General features: G+C 33.3%; 1 protein-coding gene across 1 annotated transcript; it reads right to left on the minus strand.

Annotated features, from left to right (window-relative positions):
* Positions 1-1,252: 1,252 nt before the first annotated feature.
* On the minus strand, positions 1,253-4,664 carry LOC136204040 (probable LRR receptor-like serine/threonine-protein kinase At3g47570). The gene is made up of 2 exons (XM_065995234.1): positions 1,960-4,664; positions 1,253-1,798 (listed from the first exon to the last, which is right to left on the minus strand). Exons 1-2 carry the CDS (start codon positions 4,646-4,648, stop codon positions 1,398-1,400), a joined length of 3,090 nt encoding a protein of 1,029 aa, XP_065851306.1. The 5' UTR covers positions 4,649-4,664; the 3' UTR covers positions 1,253-1,397.
* Positions 4,665-11,170: the final 6,506 nt, after the last annotated feature.

The raw sequence follows: 11,170 nt of genomic DNA on the forward strand, positions 1-11,170 counted from the left end.
CTTACATTATTACAGTAATTATAATCAACTGCATAAGTGATCATAAAAAGCCATAAATTTATGGTAATTTATAATGCATTTTGCATATATGATATCGCAGTAGGGCTGTAATCGACCCGACCCGACCTTTGGCCTGCTCAAGCTCGGCTCGCTCTAAAATTAACGAGCTCGAGCCCGAGCCGAGTTTTGGCTTGCTCAAGCTCGGCTCAGCTCATTAGGAAATAAACGAGCTCGAGCCGAGCTTCGAGCTTGTTTCGAGTCCAAAATTCTCTTTGAACTTAGTTCATTAAGAAAATTATCTAATCATGAATTGTTTGTGAGTGAGGGCGAGCCTTGGCGCAACGGTAAACGTTGTTGTCGTGTGACCAAGAGGTCACGGGTTCGAGTCTTAGGAGCGGCCTCTTGCCAAATAAATTGGCAGGGGAAGGCTTGCTCCCAGTACACCCTTGTGGTGGGACCCCTCCCCGGACCCTCGCTCAGCGGGGACGCGTAGTGCGATCGGGCCGCCCTTTTTTTTTTATGAATTGTTTGTGAGTAAATTGTTAGTTATATTTATGAAGTTTGCTCGCAAATAGCGCTTTATTTGTGTACATAAACAAGCTCACAAGCAAAGTTCGTGAATAAATAAACAAGATGCTAACAAATAGTTCGTCTATTACTCATTTATTATGTTTGTGAACGAACTCATCTAATAGCAAATGAAATAGTATTAAGTTTAGATATTTGTGAACTAACACAAAACTATGTAGTTTTCTACAAAACTAAAATTTGTCCATAAATGTTCTAATTGAGCCAGCTTTGGCCTGCTCAAGCTTGACTCGTTTACGAACCGAGCCAATAAATTGTGCTCACGAGCGGCTCGTTTACAAATCGAGCAGAGTCGAGCCGACCACCGAGCGGCTCCTGAGCGGCTCAGCTCATTTACAGCCCTAATCGCATGGTAGTAGGGGACAACATAATGGTCCATCACACCCTGGAAAGTATGTCGACAACCCTCCTCAACTGGAGTTATTAAACATGTGTAGCAGTGTTGAGAAAACCTGTTAGCTTCCAATCTTAGGATTATAGAAGTGTATGCAAATAAGTTGTTCAAAGTCATTCAAATAACAACAAACCTCACAAACTGAAAATTGAACACTTTATGTCAAAATAAAACCAGAAAGTTTGATTTTGATAGTGAATCATGAGTAGCTACTTGCTATTATTTGGAAGGAAGAAAACTCAAATAGAAAACGTAAATGAATGCTTGATAGAACATAATTGGGCATAATGGTATAGAACAAGATAAAAACATGAACTGATAATGGTACTTGTCTTGTTCACTTTAGCAAAAATAACCTGACCTGGTTCTTTCACAAAATAATAAATCAGTGAAGTTATTGAGAAATCATTAACTTCTAAATACATGGTGCCTTTGTTTCATCTGTCACTGTAATATAGCTCCTTGGAAGTTTGTTTCTGATTGAAATCAGTTGAGCTATGACCTCACTTATTCTCATTCTTTCTCCTGGTAATTCAGCTGAGCAAGCAACTCCAATATGAAGTATTGAAATGAAGCAGTCCCTTGTGTTTCTTTCCGTTGGGTTGATATGATCGTTTTCCATTTTTTCATTGACAAGGTTAGGATCTAATATTTCCACCACTTGTTCAGGAAAAGCAGCCTTAACATAGTGATGAAGATTTAAACCTTCACTAAACATGTCCTCTGTAGGCCTTTTTCCAGTAAACATCTCCAACAGGAGAATTCCATAACTATAAACATCACCATTTGTTGACACCTTGTTACCCATTCCGTACTCTGCTTTCAACACCCCGCCAGCAAAAAAAAAAAAGCTGGTTAAGAAGCATATATACAGAAACTTGAGTAGGCTTTGATTAATACATATTTTGAAGTCGAATGAAAGGAGAAAAAGTGCATTCTATAAAATATTTAGTTATAAAAAGACTAGTATTTTTTACCTGGAGGAGCATAACCCGTAGTGCCTCTTATTCCAACAGAACTTGATTGATTGATGGCATCAGTAGAGCATGATGAAAGAAAAATCTTAGCCAACCCAAAGTCACCAACATGGCCAGTCATTTCTTCGTCAAGCAGAATATTGCTTGGTTTAAGATCACAGTGAACGATTGGTGTTTCACACTGATGATGAAGATAATCTATTGCATTTGCTATGTCAATAGCAATATTCAACCTTTGCTGAATGTTCAACATTCTTGGTGCTTCATCTGCCTCTTTTATGATAACCGGAGGATGCAGCCAATCTTCTAGGCTCCCGTTTACCATCAACTCATAAACCAAGGCCTTAAAATCATTTCCATGATAGTCAATACTTGAGCATACAGTTAGTACCTTAACTAGGTTTCGATGTTTGATGTTCCGTAGGGCTTCACACTCATCTAAGAAACTCTTGATAGCTCCTGGTCGGATTAGATTAAACACCTTGATAGCAATTGGAGTTCTTCCCTCATCGAGTATTCCTTTGAAGACAGAACCATAACTACCGACACCAATCATATTAACTGATGAAAACCCATCAGTAGCATTGTATAGAGTTTGATAAGATAGTTCCAAGAGCTGCTTCTTTGAAAAGTTTGAATCGGGTTCTTTTCTTTTCTTGTGCCTGAACCAGAGGTATAGTAAAGCAAACAACAAAAATGCAACTGCCAACAAGCTAGACGTGATGGAAATCACTAATTTGAAAGTAGGAGTCAATCTGTTCTTTTTAGATGCAGCGGAAATACAGGATGGCAAGTGAAATGCCGGGTTGCCCCCACAAATTCTTTTGTTTCCTTGGATTGAAGTAGCATTAGCATTTCTAAACATAGGCACCAAACCTTCAAAATTATTGTAAGACAAATTCAAATGCTCTAACAAGACAAAGCTTGACAAAAACTCTGGAATTTCACCTGACAAATTGTTAAGAGATAAGTCTAAAACCTGAATAGCTCTTAGTGACTCGAACGATGAGGGAATGGACCCCTGGAAATTGTTGCCACTCATGTTTAGTGCTTCTAGAGTTATACAACTGCCTAGAGTGCCTGGAATCTTGCCCGATAATTTGTTTCCAGAAACATCAAGTCTGCCCAGACTTTTCAAATTCCCTACTTCATTTGGCAATGCCCCAGTCAATTCGTTTTGAGATAGATCAAGAACGATTGACAATGAAGAGAGGCTAACAACTTCTCGGGGAATGCTTTGACTAAAATTGTTTCGAGAAAGATCCAACATAATTAAGTTTTTGCAACTTCCTATATTGAAAGGGATGCTGCCCCCGAGATTATTTCCACTTGCATTGAGTTCAATCAACTCTGTCAAATTACCCAAAGAAGATGGTAGATCTCCAAAAAATTTGTTCATGCTAAAGTCTAAAGACTTCAGATTTTGAAGATTTCCTAAATCTTGCGGAATCCTACCCGACAATTGATTGGATGATACATCAAAAGACTCCAAATTAACTAGATTCCCTATCCCACTTGGTATTCTACCCCAGATATTATTGAAAGACATATGAAATCTGGTGAGATTTATGGGAAAATTGCTCACCATATCAGGCAGAATCCCTCCAAAGTTATTCTGATCTATTTCCAGCAACTCTAGTCCAGTACTTACATTGATCAATGAATGGAGAAAGTTCAAGTCATCACCTTTGTTATTTCCTAGGTGGTTTTGACCAAGCAGAAGCCATCCTAGCCCAGGCAAATTATCTAGAGGCGGCACCTTACCCGTGAATTTGTTAGCAGTCATTCCAAGCTCCATTAGATTTGATGCATTGGATAATGAAGCAGGAATGTTTCCGGTGAGATTGTTCATGCCAACAGAAAAATATTGGATACTTGAAAGAGAAAAGCCTAAATCTGAAGGTAAATTACCTTGCAAATTGTTACTTCCTAAGTCAAAAACATAAACAGAAGAAAGATTGAAGAGAGAGGGATGTATGGTTCCTGATAGATTATTTACAGACAAACTTAAGAAACTTAGATTCTTGAGTTGACCCATTGTATCAGGTATTTTTCCAACTAAATGATTGCTAAGTAAAGAGAAGGTATAAAGATATGATAAGTTCCCTACAGAATTAGGGATACTTCCCGTTAAATGGTTGTTCTGTATGGCAACGTATTCCAGCTTTGACAAATCACCAAACCCGGTAGGAATTTCTCCTTCAAGCTTGTTGAAATTGAAATTGATGAATCTAAGATTAGAACAATTTGTCAAATTGGTTGGAATCTTCCCACCTATTGAATTATTCCGCAAGAGAATTTGCTCGAGTCTACGCAAACGCCCTATCTCTGGAGGGATTTCATGAGTGAAGAAGTTGTCTTTGAGCCTTAAGATTCTGAGAAAGGTCAAGTTACCAATGGAAGGGGAGATAGAACCTGCAAGGCTCAGGGTCTGGAGCTCCAACTTAGTGACCCTCTTATGTCTTACGCCGCAGCTTACTCCGTACCATTGACAGAAATGGATGGAATCGTTCCATGAATTTAGAACACCAAATGGGTCGTCGGTTATTTTTGCTTTGAATTCAAGTAAGGCATGAAAATCAGTTTGATTAGCAGCAGCATGAACAGCAGAGCATGATGATTCATTGTGGATAAGAAAAACAATTATAGAAATGCAGAAAACTGGGAATTGCAAGCACCATATCCCCATTTTTATGTGTATGGATAAGTTTAGTAATTTTGGGTCTCCTATATTTGGAAAATAATGTTAGAACGTTGACTTAAAAAAGTCAAAGTGTTTTATCCAATCCTTCACGGCAGCCAGACAATGACTATTTAGAGAAAAAACAAATAGATCTTTTATAGTTAATTTTGTATTCTTCACAAATATGAAATATCTCTATTTGGATTTACTTGTGAAGTCCGAAAAAGGAATAGTTGAGCCAATATTATTTGGGGATTCAATCTGCACTCCTAAGTCAAAACTAGTTGGCTTATTTTGTTTTTATCTAATTTATTATTATTATTATTATTATTCTTATTTCGTAAGTATAAGTGTATACATTGATCTTCTCGTATAAATCCTTAAATCCGATCCTAAAATTGAAAAACGATGTATCTACTAAGGTTCTGATTGGATGGAGAATGAGGAAGGGTTAGTAAAAGAATGAAAAATGAGGGATTAACCTTATTTTTATTCGGAGGACAATATGGGTGTATATTCATACATTGTTTGGTTTGATTTGAAGGGGAATGAAATATAATAAAATTATTGAAATGCCAGATTATATCATTTATTCTTCTAAACATATAATATATATATTCTCGATTGTACAGTTTAAAATAATTTAATACGATATATAATTTTAATAAAGTGTTTTTTTTTTTCTATTTGGTTTCTTTAATATGAAATAATTTTAACAATTTTTTTATATATTATTTCATTTATTAATTACAGGAAGTGTTGTAAAATTGGATAAAAGAGTATATGGGTTTCATGTTGATGAAAATAAGAAACAAATTGGCGAGGACATGATTGTCAAAATAAACAAATGGGTTGATATGATCTATTTAATTAACGTTTTGACATGGCCTGTTTATCAAACGAGTTAATGGGTTGCATCGCTTAATCTGATTATTAAATGATTCATGAAAAATGGAAAACATGAAGAACGTAATATTTGATAAACGTGAAAACAAGAAAAATAATTCATTTTTGCTCATTTTTCATTTTTTTATTTCTCGTTTTTCACTTTTTTCTATTGTTTATCATGTTTTTCACTTTCTCATTTTCACGTATTTTATACATTTTTATGGTTTCCATATTATTTTTTTGTCGTTTTTCATATTTTTACCATTTTTCATATTTTTCTCTCTACTTTTTTTCTTTATTTTTTTTTTATAAATTGTTAAATGAGTTAAAATGGATTAACTCGACTAACATGCTATCCAACTTGTTGATTACATGGGTTCGTTGTGTTGACATGTTTACTAGCCACATAATAAATGGGTCAATTTTAACTCGTTTAATCGTAATTACATGAATTATTAAATGAGTCATGACCCATTGATGGGTCTGTAATTTGAATTGGGGGTGATTTTGTGTTACAAAAATTAGATAAAGTTAAATTTTAAATAAATTTTAACCCCTAAATTGGAGGATTCAAAGTTTGAAGATTTTTGGAGGTTATAACTCCTAAATCCATAACTTTATCCTGTATACCCTTCTAGATCTTTATTTTACTAACCCTCCAAAACTCCATTTCCAATCACATCCCTGGAAGAAGCAAACAAGATAAATTGTTATGTTTCATTACATGTGTTAGTGATATTTTTAAAATATACTAATTTCAATATTGTTACGTGCGGACTGGGTGCGGACGTGTTAGGGAAAATAATTTCCAATTAATTTTGACGGTTAAAGTTATGGATTGTTCACGCGAAAACCTGAATTCTACACGAAACAATTGATGATGAATGCAAGAATTGAAAAAGTCCATTTTGGGTTCCTAGCGCCGCTATAGAAGCTTTACTAGATAATTTATAGCTACCACAAGTTAAATAAATGAAACTTAAATACGAAATTGACACGAGAATTTGGTGGAAAAATGTCTATTTTATTGATGTAAAACAGTTTGATTACAAGTATTAAAATGAAAGTAGGAAATTACAATTGAAATGATCTCTATACAAAATATAGCTAAATTAATTGCAGAATTGAGTGTAAACAAATTAACAATCTGTTGGCAATTGAAATGTAGAATTGAAATAACAATATCAAAATTGGAATTGAAATGGAAAAAACAAACTTGAAGCCAAAAATTGGCTATACTGTCGAGGCCTTGAGTTGTGGTCAACTCCAGATCCACAAGCGACACAAGTACCTTGAGTGATCGGTGAAGAATATGGTTGACTTCATCTGTGAGTTTTCGGTTTGATCAACTTAAAAAATAGAACGAATGACTTAATTGAGCTAGAATTGGGCCAGATTTGGGATGACTCTTAAATGAGTTTTCAGGCATGTATTGATGCGAAACGAAAGCCTAAAATGAAATTTGGGATGTTAGGAATATGTGTGTGTAAGAATCGGGATCAGAAATACACTGCAAGGGGCTGAAAATGTCAAAACAAAATGACTGACAGAATGTGTAAAACGAACCGGGGTTTAAAAACCCATCTACAACCTATAAGAACCCTACTATTTGGCAAACTAGTTAAAATCCAAGTTTATGTAGATTTTAAAGTGAGTAATCATGTATTCATGGCTTGGTGCTAACAATCATGATGCATAACATCTCTATGGGTTTTAGGTTCAAGAATAATGCTTAGGTTTAAAATATGTATCTTAGACAATTTGAATACCCTAAAATATTATACAAAAGATATTGCACAAGATTAGAATTTTCAAACTAATGTACTAGAATCTAAGGCAAATAAACTTAATTGATTACAATGATAATCAACAAGATAAGTAGGCATATGTCTAGTCCTATTTGATTTTCTAACAAGTATAACATTATCCACGTTTTCTTCCTAAAAATTAGCAATTTGATCTTCAATATCAACATATTGAAGAGAATCTGAATTAATAAAGTTTTCAACAGAAGCACTAGCAACATTCTCAATCAAATTTAAAGTATCAATATTGGAAATATCATGAATAATATCATCCGTAGAAACATGTTCAACATTTGGAATATCACGAATAACATGATCAATAAAAGCAATAGGAGAACCAACGACATTCACACTGGAAAAGTTGAAGTTATGTAGTGTAATGAGAAAGACTAATTGGAGAACCTTGAGCCAATGGTGTAGTAGCCGGTTGCTTTGAAGAATGTGAACAATGTTTCGAAAATTGAACCTTGAGAACATTATTACTCCTAAAAAAAACTTGGTTTCGAAAATTGAACTAAAAACATACTTATAAAACATCTTTATCATCTAGGATGTTAATTTATTAAGGGTAATTAATTTATTAGTCTCTATATTTTGACAAAACACACTGTTTAGTCCCTGTATTTTCAAAAACACACGGTAAAGTCCATAACGTTTTTCTCGGTGAACTGTTTAGTCCTTGCCGTTAGACTCTCATAAAGATTCTATTAGTCAATTTGGATTTGCGTTCTCCTTTTCCTTTATTTTCATTTCCTTTAAATTCTAATGCATCTGAAATCAACTTTGAATGTTCTTCTTCTTAATCGTTCAAATTCGCAAGCATTGGGTCTGTTCTTTTTCTTTTCTGAAGTTTGAAGTTAAATAGTAAAGGGTAATTTAGTCATTTCCAAAGTCATAAATGGTAAAAAAATCTAACAAACAGACGGAAAGACTAAACAGTTCACTGAGAAAAAGGTTAGAGACCTTACCATGTGTTTTTTAAAATACAGGGACTAAACAGTGTGTTTTATCAAAATATAGGGACTAATAAATTAATTACCCATTTATTAATATGTCACAATTAGACGGAAGTTACTTTTTTTTTTGAAAAAGAATATCATTAATGAATCAAAATAGGACAATAGTTAAGTACAGATAATGGTAAAGAACTCGGTAAAGTATTAAAAAATGTAGGCCTGGCATGTTGAGAAGCCGCCCTTGCAAAACCATGGGCTAAACTATTTGTCTGCCTTTTGATAAAACGGATAGAGAATTCGTTGTTGGTTGAAAGTAGCGTACGACAGTGAGCAATAAGATCGCCAAATTCCGAAAGATCCGTCTGCTGTGAGTGAAGAGCTTGAACCGACAGTTGGGAATCCGTTTCGAAAATAACATTCGAATATCCAAGTTCAATCATCCATTCCAAAGCTTGCAGCAAAGCCCATGTCTCTCCCTCCCTGCTCTCCATCAGACTGTCGGTGAGGTTCGTCCGAGAACTCATAAAATTCCCGTTGGAGCCTCTAATAGTCGCGCCGCATCCTGACAAAGATCTACAAAAGTTACTTTATTAAATTCAAAGATGTTTTATAAGTATGTTACTTTATTAATATGTCACAATTCGATGACATACGCGAAACTATATAATGTTTTTGTACTTTTCAATTTTTTAGTCACAATTAGATCCCGAAATAAATTGTAGGATTGTTATATCCAGATAAGAAGATACTTGAAAAAAAATGTATTGAATGAAAATGGGGTAAGAGATATAGGAAATTATTAAACTTGGTATAATGTTTTAGTAAAGTCATTAAATTTTAATTTGTGTTAGAACAAAAGAATTTGGTGTGTTTAAGTTTTTTTTAATAAAAAAAGTATATATTATTTCATTAAAAAAATACATTAAGAAAATATAGTTTGAATAAGACTCCACATAAATGGAGACTAAAGTAAATATACAAGATTTACAAAGGAAAAAAGAAAAATCACAAAGATCAGTAAAAGTCATACAACGAAAATTTGAAACAAAAAACCTATAAATTTCATAATATCCACAAATCCAAATCTATAGTAAAAAAAGTTGTAATTCAATCTTTATAATTTAAGTTTTTCAGGAAGATCGGATTTGAGTCATTCCTACTATATGTTAGGGAATTCGGGGAGCCTTTTTACGATTAGGGAGAAACTTTGAGCCTTATGAATGGATATAGTAATGGGCTTGACACCACACTTAACACAAAACCCTAAGGTAGTGGGTTAATGAATCCTTCCCAATTATATATCATTCACCAATCTCTCACAATCTTTTAATGTGGGACTTTTTAACACCAAATAACTCACACTTGGTATAGATAACAAATTCAGATTAGACAGAAAAAAATATGATGAGAAATTTGGATTTCCAATTAAAATAAAATCACCAGAATAGGAGAATCGGAAGTGTGAGGTAAAAAAGATGAGAGGAGGAAGAAAAAAAAACAAACAAATAAGAAGTCAGTTAGAATTTTTTTTAGAGAGAAAGAGTTGAGAAATTTGTAGAAAATGATAAGTTCTTCTTGCAACACTTTTTGTCAGTTAAATGTATTTTAGAGTATTTGTTGCTTTCCTCCTCTAAACAATGCTAATCTTTGAATTAATGGTCAAATGACTTTAAAGTTAATAACCAAGATCAATTTAATTTAAATCAAATTTTAACTTTTAAGTTCTAAATTTTAACAAATTATCTAAATACATTCCAAATATATGCTTATTTTAAACTCTAATTTTATATTTTGTGATATTTAACTGTAGTTTTATTTTATTGTATTTATAAAAGAGCATTAATATAGATTTAACGTTTAAAAAATGTACAAATTTAGTCATTGATAACGGAACGAGACACGTCATTGATATTACTCCATTAAGTTCTATCAATTGTACGTGGAGAGAGAAACTAGAACTTAACATAGTAATAGAAATGACATGTCTAATCCATGTTGAGGTCTAACATTAAACTTATATTTGTGCTATTTTGTACGTCTAGTTTAAATTGATAAACCTATTTTTGATATCTTATCCCATTTAAATTTAAATGTAGTACGAAACAATTAACTTTTCTGCAATAATTTCTATTTATTTATTCAAAAAAATACATAATTATTGAAAAATATAAATAATTAATTTGAGAATACATATGCAAACATATACACATGAATTATTAAATAATGCCCTATAAATTATTCGAAGTTAATCCAAAACTTTCAGAATATCTTTCCAAAAATTGCGTCGTGATCCTTACGCTTTATTCATTAGCTCATCCTGCAACAAAAATAACAATAACATAACATGATAACACGAATTATAAAAACAACCCGAATAACATAACACGATTTATAAAGAAAAAAGAACTTACGAAGAAATTTAAGTCTTGATTTTTTCGCTTAGCCATTGACCCCAAGACTCGGTACCTTCCTTGGCATCCTTCAAGGTTTCACCAGCTTTATCTTTAACATCACCGGCAACTTTCTGGACTTGATCTGAAAATTCAGGATCGTCTTTCTTCTCATGCTCATCATCTGCTAATACTGGTTTACATGCCACGTATGCTACCAACAGTACTATCATGAACATTGCTGTAATCTTTCCCATTATATTATTATAGATCTCTTTTACTTTTTCTTAATTTGTTGCTAATTGCTTTTGATTTATGTTTCTAATGCCTTCTCCATTGGTATTTTATAGTGTGAATCTCGTGATCTTTGCTTGGCAACGCATACATTTCTCTCTTTTAGTTAGATTTCCCAATTAAAGACTGCTTTAAATTCGGAATTATTTTATATTCTTTTATGTTATTTCCCTACTGCCTACTCAACTTTACTCT

This window comes from Euphorbia lathyris, chromosome 8 (assembly GCF_963576675.1).
Source record: "Euphorbia lathyris chromosome 8, ddEupLath1.1, whole genome shotgun sequence".
Taxonomy (NCBI): domain Eukaryota; kingdom Viridiplantae; phylum Streptophyta; class Magnoliopsida; order Malpighiales; family Euphorbiaceae; genus Euphorbia; species Euphorbia lathyris.

Bases quoted from the DNA above. Each gene is read 5' to 3' on its own strand.
- LOC136204040 (XM_065995234.1), bottom strand. From the start codon at position 4,648: ATGGGGATATGGTGCTTGCAATTCCCAGTTTTCTGCATTTCTATAATT. The intron at 1,799-1,959 runs GTAAAAAATACT...TGTTGAAAGCAG, and splicing joins TACGGGTTATGCTCCTCCAG to AGTACGGAATGGGTAACAAG.